This window comes from Neodiprion lecontei, chromosome 5 (genome assembly GCF_021901455.1).
Source record: "Neodiprion lecontei isolate iyNeoLeco1 chromosome 5, iyNeoLeco1.1, whole genome shotgun sequence".
Taxonomy (NCBI): domain Eukaryota; kingdom Metazoa; phylum Arthropoda; class Insecta; order Hymenoptera; family Diprionidae; genus Neodiprion; species Neodiprion lecontei.
The window spans coordinates 12,782,439-12,796,385 of NC_060264.1; the positions used below are offsets into that span (position 1 = coordinate 12,782,439).

General features: G+C 37.4%; 1 protein-coding gene across 1 annotated transcript; it reads left to right on the forward strand.

Annotated features, from left to right (window-relative positions):
- Window positions 1-8,820: 8,820 nt before the first annotated feature.
- Window positions 8,821-12,278, forward strand: LOC124294798 (glucose dehydrogenase [FAD, quinone]-like). Its single transcript, XM_046741978.1, has 4 exons — window positions 8,821-10,058; window positions 10,138-10,172; window positions 11,587-11,828; window positions 11,910-12,278. The coding sequence occupies exons 1-4, from the start codon at window positions 8,911-8,913 to the stop codon at window positions 12,276-12,278; spliced, it is 1,794 nt and encodes a 597-aa protein (XP_046597934.1). The 5' UTR covers window positions 8,821-8,910.
- The last annotated feature ends 1,669 nt before the right edge of the window (window positions 12,279-13,947 follow it).

Below are 13,947 nucleotides of genomic sequence, written 5' to 3' on the forward strand. Positions count from 1 at the left end.
CACAAAACGCCGCGTGTTTACCCTTATCGATACAACTCGCTTGTGCGATGTGCCTGCATTTGCATTACACGTCCATGTTATATTTTTACGCTATATGCGCGTGTGTACAGCCATAGGCACCCATGATTTCCATATGTTGTTGTCCGTCGATCGGTGAGAAGACATTCTCCGTCATGATAGAAGTTGGCTTGTCATTCGCTTGAATATGTGTGCCCATTTACTTGTCAAACCGTTTCTACTATGCTGTGACAGAGGTATAAAGGTATCATCGACATTTTTGTTCCAGGTATTGTACGATAATCGCTGGAGATATTTCAATATTTCTTATGCAAATTTGCTCGCAATAATCGCGATCTGAAGAGACAGAATAAAAAAATACAAAATCGAAATGGAATTATTCCATGGGAAAACTTTAAGGACGTGGAAATTTAATTTTTTAAGATGTGGTTCGAATAGTTTGAACAGTCTTTAATTGACTGAGTGTAAGATTATTGATCCAAGTCCCCGAATTTTTATAATGAACTGAACCAGTAGTAAGTGTAAGTTTTCTAATCTTTCCAATACAAGATACGAACACCAAGAAGAAAAAGAATGATATATAAAGTATTTTCACGAGTAAATACTGCAGTATGTTGGGTTGCATACGGCTGAGGAAAATATCGGTAATACAGACCTACCGAGTTATCAACAGGTAGCTGAAACTGCCCGTGTTGCCAAGTTGTGTAGACTCGACCAAGCAGTTGTTTCGTTTTTTATAACCCATGCTTAGAAGCGTTCAGTGATTGGGTTACATTAAAGTGATTATATTACTTGACTTGACTCAAGTGATAATGACTCGGTAGGTCTGTTTTACCGATATTTGTTCCCCTTAGTGGTATGCAAACCAACTTCCTACAGCCTTTACTTGGAAATACTCTGTATATAGGGGAAAGCGCGGGTATTTGAGTGCTGCAAGCGAGATGCACGAAATCATGAATAGCGTCCGAAAGTCAGCTGTCAAAAACGTGTCAATTTACGTTCAAACATCGCCTGACAAGAGCGACCCGCGATGAATTACACGCATTCGATTTGCATGTTGAATGGCAATCCGCATGCATGAGTGTGTAAAAATTGTTCAGGCACAAAGAGAGGAGGACGAGGTGAGAGGTTAAACGGGGCAGTATAATACACATTATACTGTATACATCATGTATAAACGTTTGCATAAGGCGTTGCGCAAAGATCATGATATCTACGGGTGCAGTCCGATTCGAGGCCAAGAACTGGCCCGATATGGACTCAGTTGAAGAATCTTGTGCACGTTGCAATGTTCAGCACGGTGCACACCTGTGTCCAATCATACAGAGTCAATTCCTAGCTACTGCACATTTCGTTGTCTGCTGATTTTAATGCGCACGCGCGACAATTTGAAAACGGTGTTCTGCCAGGGTGACCAACCGTCATAAGTGTCGTGATAAAAAAAGACAAGGTGTGTTCTTGCCCAGCCATCTCTAAGAACCAATCGCATCCAGTAACCAATAAAAGCCATCTTGGATTTTAAACTAATAATCACATTTGAGATTGCTTAGCGCACATTTTGAAATGTGGAAATCTTCACGTGGTGTATGTATTTTTCAAGATACCGAAAAAGTACACCCTGTCTTCTCTCATCACGACAAATCTAACTTCAAAAATCTTGGCAGTTATCGATGGAAGTTGAGCTCAACTGATAATTGTCAAAATTTTTGAGGTTACATCCATCGCGTTGTCTGTTTGTTGGCTGGTTGCTCTGGCAAATTGTCGCTGTTGAATTACAGCGCGTGCGCGTTAAGTTTGAGCAGACGATGGAACGTGCAGTCATTAGGAAATCACTCTGATTATGCCTAATGTATTTGTAATCTAAGGAGAGGAAAGGAGAGAGCCTTGAAAGCCTGCAACTCAATTATACTGCACGACAGATATTTAGTCAGCAATTTTAAATACATGCGGAAAAATCTTTTTACACATCCTTGTTCTACCAGTTTCTAATTTGTATCTTACAGGTCTTCACCTCAAATCATCGAAATTATTTTCAATCCACTGGAGTAAGATGAGATTGTTTACGAAACAAAAAATTTTAGTGTGTTTCTTTCTGTTCTTTTTTTAGATAAAATCCGATGACGGTTTTTCATTACTTCTTTGTAAAGTCTTCACTGCAAAGAATTGTTGAATTTACGGATTCGAAAATTTTTATTCCACATACGGCCAAAAATTTTTGTGAACTCAGTCAACTTCTTACAGAATGTTTTCGTCGACATTTTAAATTCCACAAAGCGTGATGTTCATAACTAAGAGAATTGTTTCGCAATTGTTGCAGATTTGTAAAATCAACTGTTTCAAAGAGATATTCTTGAAAAATACGATGTAACTCCAATAGCATGAATTGCATAATTGAACAAACAAGTAAAAATCTAAACAAATTCCAAACATCACCAATTCAATTTTCATAAAAACTTGACCAAATTGAAAACATCTACAATTATTCAAAATTTAGCGAACGAAACAAACGCTCAATCTACAAAATTTTCAATTTCCCGAGTATGGTTTAAAAACACACAATGTCGTAAAATATTTTTCTTTTAACACACGAATTCGTATGCAGTTTCAGAATTATTCAAAGAATCGAACTATCTCTTCGATTACGGATTTCTTTCATTCTTTCACTTACAATATCCGCTTTTGGTGTCATCTTTTTGAAACCTTTGAAACGGTTGATTCTGAAATCCCCAAAAAATCGCGGAAGTATTTCCTCTGGATGTACGAATATAATTAGCAGAAATATGAAGTGTTTACTTAAACGTTTTACTCTATGATCCTTAGGGTGGTCCTTGTTTAGGGTGTCGACGAATTTTTACCGCCTCATCACTGAAATCAATTTAAAATCATTTAAAAAGAGTCGCCAAATTTTTTCAGATTCTTACAGCAAGTCTGAGACAGCCCGCATTGTGATCGAAGTTTCTTATGGAAGTGACACCAGAAAAACTTTTCTTCGCACTATATATTTTATCGTGAAAGTAATAATGTTCCAAAAAATCTGTAACTGCGGGGTTTTAGTCGGCATTAGTGATGCTATATGAAAAAAAAATACGCATCATCGTACGAGGCAATCTAGACGAATTGCACTTCCTCTAGATAAATAAAAAAAAGTCAGGTTTCGAGATTGTGCAATTCGTCTAGATTGCCTGGTACGATGATGTGTATTTTTTCCCAGATAGTAGCACTAATTCTCACCAAAACTCCGCGGTTACAGATTATTTGGAACATTATTACTCTTGCAATAAAATATATACTGAGAAAAAAAGTTTTTCTCATGTCACTTCCATAAGAAACTTCGATCGCAATGCGGAGACTATCTTAGATTCGATGTAAAAATCTGAAAAAATTGGGCGATTGTTTTCGAATTATTTGAAGTTGATTTGGGGGATGGTCTGGCAAAAATTCATCGACACCCTGAATAAGGACCACCCTAATGATCCTATATATACCCCGTTTCATTTTAGCAACTCTGCACTTACGTTCCTTGCGAAATTCTTTTCTTGGAGTTTTTCGCGATCCAGAGGATAATTTGGCGTGCAGGAAGAGGGGAGGTAACGTAGAATCCAGGGTGCGATTGGGGTTTGATCTGCGATGCTTCCTTGAAACGTGCAGACGTGCGGCTTGACTAACAAGTGATTTCGAGAAATCGATTACAGATCAAACACGGAAAACGATAACCCTTGACACGGTTGTATCGCATCGCCTGTTATGCCCAACGAGACGTTTACTTGGCACTCAAATGCCCGTTAACGTTGTGTGTTATACGTCAAGTAGGTTTCGGTTGCATTTCGACACTTCATGTCACGTTGCGCCGCGCCGATCCGTCCAAAATCATAAACCGTAGGGCAGACACTATTTCCCAATTCCCTTCTCCGCCCACGATCGGACTTCGTTGGTGCTCGATCTAGGGCCTGAAGTCGACCCCAACTTTCTCGTTTCACTCGGGAACTGTTATGGGAACAAGCCGGTAAAAGATTTGTCGCGTTTACCAAATAAGCGAAAGAAACGTATTTTTCATTCGATGAATTATCATTTTATTAGACAAGGAAGTAACCGGAACTGTTGTGATTTGGGTTATTGAATGAAACCGCATTTGTTTGACTTCACAAAACCTTCCTTCCACTATATTTTTTTTTTTTTCCCTTCTAGTGTATAGAATATTCTTTTATACTCTATAACTACTTTGACTCCTAAAACGATTCACAAATTATATATATTCGGGATTTTTTGACGATGAAGTTTACTGTCATGAAAATTCGGACCACAAAACCTCAATTAGGCACCAATTTAATTTCAGCGCATTTGTCACTTTGTGATTGAACTTTGCAATAAACATGGCAAGAGTTACACTGAAAAACGGGATAAATTATTCGTGTATAAACTTCTCAAATTATTATTTTGTAACCATTAAATTTTATCATTCGTGAATTTAAAAAAAAAAACAGCTGAGATACAGATGAAAGAGATATTTAATTCTATTAATTGCAGGTAATATTTTTAATCCGACAAAAAATTTACATTCCGGTTACAATGCGTGTATTCGTTCTTATTCGTCAGTCGTGTTTCTAACAGTAAGTATTATTTTATCCAACGTGAATAAAAATTTATCGATCACAAATAAATCAATCAATAGGTTCAGACTTGCGGTAACTAATTTTTCTTGCTGACTAAAAAAGGAGAAGAATATACTCTTCTCGATGTTCTATTACTTTATGATACTAAAAACTAAGGAATTCAGATTGATTCGGAGTAATTTTTTTGCTTCTCTTCAAAGAGGTTCGTTGGCCAAAACTCGATACTTCTTTATTCATTTTATTAAAAGATAAAAATGCATTGAATGATTGAAAAATTTCTCTATCTTGAGCTTCGAAGATCTCTTCAATTAATGAAATTTCAGATATTCATGTTTGATTTCAAGTTGGTGTGAAAATTATTAAAAATGTAGTAGATTAGTTCGATTCCATCCAGCATCGGTTTGTTTCAATACAGAAGAATATTTTCTACAAATTCACTGGAATATTTTTATCTATTTTTTTATCATTCTGACATCTGTGAATTTTGAACGTTTTAACTTTGCATCGATATCGGTTACAACCGACTGGTAGCAATATTGAATTGTCGACTGAAAAAAAGCACAATTGGTTGCAGCGAGCTTGTAACTTCCGAATAAAATGAGCCATCGTGGAGTGATAACTTTTATTTCAAAAGCTCATCTCCTCTCAATACCAGCTCAACCAAAAGAGAAAAAATTCGGGATCATCTCAGGTAAGTCGTGTTCAAGAACTTTGGCTTATTGTAAGTAGTAGCGTTAAATTATTGTGGCGAGTTGGCAATTTCGTAAATAAGTAATAGTCAGAGTCAATCCAATCCAAGACACCTGTATCAACTCGGCTGTGTTATTATACCTTCCAATCCATATCACAATATTGCCTTCATCCGGCAGATAGATACCCATATCCGCACTAATTACATGTAACAGGTATTTTAAATCGCACGATCTTGCTAAAGGCGATCGAACAATCAAAGAACACTTACAAGGAAACGTTTTCAGGTGTCCCGCTCCGATTTCGATGAAACTCTGGTATGTTATAGAGGGTCAAAATCGATGACATACGTATTTTTTTTCCATCGGCCCAAACCCATTTTAAAGGGGTGAAAAACCCCTCCAAAGTTGACCACCTCCCAAGATGATTTTTCTGTTTTGCATACAAGGAGGGGATTTTGATTACTAATAATGATAGTAATAAATACCTTGTCAAAAGTGATGAAAAACACACTTCGAATATTCTCAAGAACTCTTTATTTTAGGGGTTAACTTGTGTATACAAAGTTCATTTTTTACATTAGAAACAAGATGTTCATCAGAGCTCAATGAATCCAACAGCACTGTGAAGAGCATGCAAGAATACAGAATACGTGCTTCCGATTCTTCCCCAAAAACTGAATTCTTATCGATTTTTTTCCCAATATTGCGGATTATGTCTAGTATTTAGCCATGAATCATTGAATAACATTGTTTGAGGCTCGCATTCATTCTGGCATCGCTCTCTTATCATTTTACTGTTTTACCATTTTTTTTCAAGAAACGTAAATATTTTTCATTTCAAGCAGACTATCAACTACTCGAAAATTCGATGTGTGTCATATGTGAACAAGTCATATCTCTACTTGAATCAATTCTATGGCACAGATATTTTTTTCAACGATTACGCGTATCTTTCGGATATTTTCAATATGAAAAGTCGTGAGACCGTTCAGTGCTTGTTAATCCGTTAATAACAGAACTTCGAGGAGTTATTGAATTTCTTCTCACGTTTACAATGAAAGTGAATCCAATAAACGTTATTAAACTTCTGTGGGCAGCATTTGAAGGAATGAATATACCCGAGTCCCCGTTAACAAATGATGAACGTGAAATAGTATCGAACTTCGAAAACATTTTATTACAAGGCATGACAGAATATAATAGTGTGGAAATGATTGAGGAAAATTCTCTTGACTTTGAAGAGCCCTACAAAAATCTTGAAACGTTCGCATTTTGTTTGGATTAACGGATGATTCATCACACATAAATCTGATTACAAATATCTCTGGTCAAACATTTCGTTTCTTTCTAGGTATGCCAACAGTTCTGTCGATTTCCCGCACCTCCAATTATTTGTTGGTTCAACGACGCTAAATACGAATACTTAAGTCGTTAAAAGTATCTTTGGCCTTAGAGACGATTTTTACGCAGCCATATTTTCGAACATAATCGATAAGCCAGCGAACGACGTGATACCATCGCTGATGAACCCGAAGAGTAGAAATTACGTCAAACTGAGAGACAATAATATCACAGAGCAGCCGATCATAGTTCCAAACTATTTCGACGGCATGAATGATCTGGCGGTTTTGGTACGTAGATAATTTGTATACTGAATAACATTATATCGAAAATCGTACAAAAATTATGTGTAGTTCACTATATGATGTTTGATCCGGTATACGTGGTGATTCGTGCTTTGGCAATTTATTACGTGATTTTTTATGTGTTTCATCGAATTCACAAGATAAATTTTATAATTCAACACACAATCATTTTCAGGAAGACTACTTGAAAGTGAGAGGACAATGTAGGGTGTAGAGTATCGGCAAGAATGTGGGAAAGTTGGACAGGCGCGTAGACTTGAAAACTAGACGTAGCAGCTCGTAATTTCATTGAAAAGCTGAAAATTTTTCAACCAAGGTCATGTATTCTCAAAATTGGATGGTCATAGGGTCGGTATTGAGCTAGTTGCTGAATTACAATATACTGTGTAGCACGCATCGCGGTGGTGTTCCGGTTACAAATCGATTATCGTGTTCTTCGTGAAGCTGAGATGGAACGATCGGATCGAACGAAACACTGCCTAGGACCGTACCATTAAATTATGATGGGAGGTCAACGATGAAAGTATTTCTCTTTTCCTTCAGGCACTTGAAACACAGCGTTGGAATCCAATCTCGATGAATAACACATTTGCTAATAGAGTTGATATCACGTAATGGAAACTCCGCGGGAATCTCATACTAGAGCTCTCGAGAATCATTCATGTTCTGCATTCTAACCCTGACCGAAACTCGTATTGTTTAATATTCTGTATGCCTTGTATAATAAACGCCGAGCTACAAATATTTGATATTGAGTTCCTGCTTGCAAGCTCGAGTGCCTGGTCATGGAGTGCTTATTTCAATGTTATATACATTAGCTAAACTATTACTGTGCTTGTGATACGATTGGCTGAGGTCCAAATACTGGTACGATGAGAATTATGTAATTTGTACCGCTACGTTCGCAAACGTACGCATCCGTTTGACCTGAAGTCATTCGCGTACACGCACAGATATTATTGGGACTGTAACAACCAAGTATTTCGACGGAGACTCGATCAATGTGTTGAGTTCTTGTGCCGTGTTGAGTTCTTGATACAGGAATCGCACACACTTTTCACAGTGAACACCAAATCACAGTGTGTTGATAGATATCGTACTCGATAGATATACGCTTGTGCACCCTAACTGCAGACTGTCCAATGGGCATATACTGGGATCCGTTTATCGTGAATTTAAGAATCTGTCGAATGAAGCGAATGAAGAGAAAATATTGCTAAAGACTGGAATAAATGGCGTGGGTATAAATGCAAGAAACGCAGAAATGAAACAAATTCACATGGTCTGTACAAGCAGAAGATGACGGGATCAAAAGAATGTCAATAATGCACACGAGAAAAACATACAAACGTTAAACGTATTAACGTGGATTTTACAGTAAATCATCAGTACGTAAGTCGACATTTAATGAATCTCTTATGTAGCAATCTAATAGTATATTGTGTACCAAGAACGGGAAGTGCGAAATTAGCATTTTTTTTTTTCTTAAATTGATCGTTAAGTGACGTGTTGCTAGATCAGATGAGCTGGTATTGGCCATAGTCACCAGTCATCCGGATGAGGTGATACTTACCCCTGGATAAAAATTTTTTTTGTGTGAGTGATAAAAAATCGAAGAAAATCACGCTTATACTATTTTCAAGGGGGTATTCACTTATAGATCGGGTGACAAGCGGCTGCAATGGTTTTCATAATTCTACGCAATTTTAAAGTCACTGCTTTCTCAACTAGTTTACGATTTCAACAATTGAATACCCACTCGAATATTTTATACCAGTGAACACATCTGCATCCTACTAATGATGAAATTGTACAATGTTTTGACAGCCAACACCGAATCAAGGAATTGTCATGGAAATTGTTCCCGAAAGAAACACATCTGTATCCCAACTGATTGTTCAGTGGGCATACACTGGTATCCGTTTTGCTTTGTCCAACGGGACCATGATTGGATTTTTAACATTTTTGGAACTTTTGATAGTCCTTCGGCGACCTGACATTGTCGACAAAGACAACAGAGTACGTATCGTTTCGGTGGAAGAGATGCTTGGCAGTTATGACTTTGTAATAATCGGAGGAGGATCTGCAGGAGCCGTACTCGCTAACAGATTATCGGAAAATTCAAATTGGACTATCCTGCTATTGGAGGCTGGGAACGATGAAGGAGTTATCTCTGACGTACCTTCACTGGCTTCATATCTTCAGCACACCGAAGTCGACTGGGGATTCAAAATTGAAAATTCGTCGACCTATTGTAAAGGCATGGTCAACAATCAATGTAACTGGCCCAGAGGTAAAGCACTCGGAGGGAGCAGCGTCATTAATTATCTGATATACGTTCGTGGCAATCGAAAAGATTACGACCAATGGGAGGAGTTGGGAAATTCCGGATGGGGATACGACGATGTTTTACCACACTTCAAAAAAGCGGAAAACGTCTCCATCCCTGATCTCCGCGCATCTCCTTATCATGGGACCACTGGCTATTTGACTGTTGAACGAGCAAGATACAAGCATCCGATTGCAAGCTATTTTCTCAATGCCAGTTTTGAAATGGGTTACTCTGAGGTGGATGTAAACGGAGAGACGCAGACGGGATTTATGTACCCGCAAGCCACTGTGAGAAATGGCCGTAGATGCAGCTCGGCAAAAGCCTATCTGCGTTCCACAGCTGGAAGAGAAAACCTCCATGTACGCACGGGTGCTTTGGTCACTAAGATTCTCGTGAATGAAACCACAAAAACAGCTTACGGTGTTGAATTTGTCCGAGAAAACATGAAGTACACCGTTCGTGCAAAAAAAGAGGTGATACTCTCAGCGGGCACTATTCAATCGCCTCAACTTCTAATGCTCTCAGGAATCGGTCCTAAGGAACACTTAGAAGAGGTCGGCATTCGGGTTATTCTGGATAGTCCAGGAGTTGGGAAAAATCTTCAGGATCATGTGGGGATTGGAGGACTTACCTATCTGATTGATCCGCCGCATGATTCATCAACATCGACTCTTTCGGAAGTAGAACAATTCCTGGCTGAGCGAAACGGCTCGTTATATGACATATCCTTCGGCGAAGTTATAGGTTTCACCAATTCCAGGTATCAGTGATATAATAAAAATGTTTATTGATATTTCTCTGTACAGTAAATATCAATAATTTTACTCAATGATTTTCAGTTTGATAGTTTCATTGTCCATCGCGGTAGATAGAGGTAGATTCCCACTAGCTGTTGCTCTTATCCGTAATCCAATTATGTACATTCGAGTATGCTTTTCATTACTAGTGCTTCTGCCCCTACACTGTTGAAAATGATTGTCAATTTACTACACGTTTATTGTACAAAAGAGGTGTAAATTTACAAATTCAGTGCAGCAAGGTAAATTACTATGCATTTGTTTGAAACTTACAATGAAAATTTTTGATTTTACTAAAATTTATAGGAAAAACACACAAAAGTAATCTGATTTCACTAAGTTTTATAGTAAATTTATTGTGTTTGTAAATTGAATACACAGTAAATGTATGGTGAATTCACTGTTCCGTATCCGGATAAAACTTCTAGCACAGTGAAAGAAGTTCTATACAGAAATTTTTAACAGTGTATAATTATGTATGTATAATACGTAATCCTCCATAAAAAGTTACTCCGCACATGGCTATGCAACGTAGTCACAGCTTCTAAACCGTGCTTCTATAATAATTCTTATATTCGTTATCGCTTCACTGAACACAATAGTTTCGTTAGATTCTGTGCACACACTAATTGTCATGGCTTCTTTTTCTGCGAATTCTCTTTTTACACTCAGGTCGTTCAAACTAAAGATTTCGTCTCTAGTAATGTAATTGCCGTAATTAATTAGTAGGTGTACAAGATTCGCAGTTTCTACCTATTAGATCAACCGTGGAGTAACACCTTAAAAGTCATATTGAACATTCATTTTAATACTGCATTTCGGCACCCTGGTCATTTGTAAGTATAATCAAATAATTTTTGACAAAACATACGAACGACTTGAAAAAAAATCAACCAATGCAACTTCTTCTACAGAGAAAAGAATATTTCTTTTACTCGTGACTTGATAAGTCAACTGAAACTTTTTGCCGTTGTTACGGGGTGGATGGTTGAAATCACGACAGTAGAGCAATTAATAAATCCGACATGCGTTTACTCTAAATCACGTATTTCTTACTAGTCACATCTTTTATTCTACTATATGATAGAGAACATTGGATGAAAATTGTTTACCTTCGGAATAACAGTCGACGATAGTTTTTTTATAATTAAAACTTGTCACCGAATACAAAAGGTTTAATTTGATTTATCAAAGCATGAGTGAAGGAAATTATTTAATTTTTTTTATAGCAAAGTCATATTCTTTTTCAAGAATTCAAGATTCAAAATGCTGTCTATCATGCTGTCTCTTTGGCTTGGAGGTGGGCCTGAAAGGAGTAGAAATAGAAATGGATTGTATCAAGATATGCTTCGGTTTGGAATTGAATGAAAAAGATTTGTCTATTCAAATTCGCAATTTATCGAGGAAAATTTGCTTCCAAGTAAACGTCATGGTGACATCTCACATGCTTTCAGGTATGCTAACAGTACCCTCGATTTTCCTGACCTCCAGTATTTTCTCTGGTCATCGGCTTCAATGGAAACAGCGAACTTACCAAGAATGCGTTTGGTCTCAAAGATGATCTTTACGAAACCTTATATTCCAATATCATCAACAAGGATGCCTACAGTATAATCCCATTTATATTACACCCGAAGAGCAGAGGCTACATCAAGCTGAGAGATAATAATATCGTACACCATCCACTCATAGTTCCGAATTACTTTGATAACCCTCAAGATTTGGAGATTCTGGTAAGCTAATAAATTTGGTGTCAAATAATACCGATATTTCTATCGAAGTGTAACTTTCACACGGGATCTCGTTTTTTACAGGCGGAGGCAGCCGATTTCATTTACAATTTCAGCCTCACGTCGACTATGCAGGAATTGAATGCCAGTGTTAGCTCCAACTTGATCCCGGATTGTGCTCACTTGGAATTTTCATCTCGTGACTATTGGCGCTGCTACGCACGATTCTATACATTGACGATTTATCACGCTACTTCCACTTGTAAAATGGGCTCTGAAAATGACGAAATGGCTGTGGTGAACCAACGCCTCAAGGTTCACGGTATAAATGGTCTCCGTGCTGTGGACGCTTCCATAATGCCAAACATAGTGTCCGGTAATACCAATGCTCCAGTTATTATGATCGCTGAAAAGGCAGCAGATCTTATTAAGGAAGATTGGAATGGTCTCTAGTCGAGCAAATGATCATCAAAAGCATTGATACGTAAATAAAGATAGCTGATGAAAATATTTTCCCGTAAAAAGTGGAGCGCTGTTGTTTGTGAGAGCTAAATATTCATTAATATAGGTAAATATTGAATGATCTTAGGTTTGATGCCGGGAGTTTTTGGCGAATGGTCTCAACGCAAACGATATTCCGCCGCTAGATAAGCAACCGAAGTTACATTTTACACGAAGTGAGTCCCTAAGTAAGCAGATCTACAGCCAATCATATTCCTGTAACGATTGATTAATGGGTAATAACAAATTTGACAACTATTTTTCAATGCCCCACAACGTAGCAAAATTAGAGCGACATCGGGGGCAATCTCCAAATGAACGTTCGTTGTCAGTTACAGGAAGAGTAATGTTTGGATCTTCACAGAGTTTTCACATTATGTTCGTCATTTTTCTTATCATCATCATTATTTTCCACAATAATTTTAGTTTCTCAAACTGAAAGACGAAACGGGTACGTCACACTTATTTTGCCTAAATAAACAGGTACAACTTCACTGTGCTTTTGTTTTTCGTCGCTATTTATGTCGTGAACGTGAATAGAAAATTTAAACCATCATTCCGTAGCAGTGAGCTAAAATATGGGTACGAACCGGATTATCGTCAGCTTGAAATCGACCAGAGGAAGCAATACGAGTCGCTGTTTCGGATGTTGACAATAGCCTTCTGATCTTGAACATCCTTCAGTAGTTTTGTGTACAGCAACACATCTCCTTATAGTGGAATGTACTTGTCGTTGAAGTTACAGCCAGATTGATCATTTCGATCAACGACCAGCCAGAGTCTTTCTCTTGGAAATATTCCACTTCGGAAAAGACTGTTTCTTTCACGTTTTCTTGGAATCACTCTGGTACGTCCGTCGATTGGAGCATGACTTCATTTCTGGTATTTTCAAAAATTTCGTTTCCGCCACAATTTCGTTACACTGAATCTACAAGTCAAGGCAGAGTTTGTTTTTAAATTTTCCACGTTTTATAGCGTTCTCTTCAGTCTTGTTACAACCAGGTGTCTTGCATCAAACTGCTCGAGTTTTTTTTTTTTTTTTTGCACAAATTTATAACGGCTCCGGTTCTAATTTAACTCTTGAAAGCTATACCCGATTCTTCTCATCGCATTTGATCACTTCTCCGTTGTTTCTGAAATCCATCCTCCGCGTTTCGAAACTGTTGAAAATTGTCCATCACCGACTTAAAAATTCCGATTGTAGTAAAAATTCTTATTTTCTGTTCGATCGTTGATACGTCGTTTCGTGATAATTTATTCAAAAGCCTGATATTTTGGTTTTTGCAACAAATCTACTTTTGAATTTGCACGAGTGATGATCTCTTCGTCAAAAGTTTAAATACCGTTTCCATGATTTTGATCCATTTCAGACACTTCTTGGATTCCATTTTTCGTCTTTTTTCAAGCGCACGAAATAAAGCTATGGGGGCAAAGCTTGCTTCAGGATCATTGTCGTGTGACAACGCGGTGTAAAAGAATGCGAGTTTTCTATTACAATAATTTAAATTAAACATTAAATAATTTCGTCGATGAAATTTTCTTCATCACCATTTTAATATGACAGAAGAAAAGGTATAATAATTTTATCAAATCATTCAAATTATTATGTGTATAAACGTAT

Excerpts from the sequence above, each read along its gene's own strand:
- LOC124294798 (XM_046741978.1), top strand. The coding sequence starts at position 8,911 with ATGATTGGATTTTTAACATTTTTGGAACTTTTGATAGTCCTTCGGCGA. Across the intron at positions 10,059-10,137 it reads ATAGGTTTCACCAATTCCAG|TTTGATAGTTTCATTGTCCA; the intron begins GTATCAGTGATA and ends AATGATTTTCAG. Across the intron at positions 11,829-11,909 it reads CTCAAGATTTGGAGATTCTG|GCGGAGGCAGCCGATTTCAT; the intron begins GTAAGCTAATAA and ends CGTTTTTTACAG.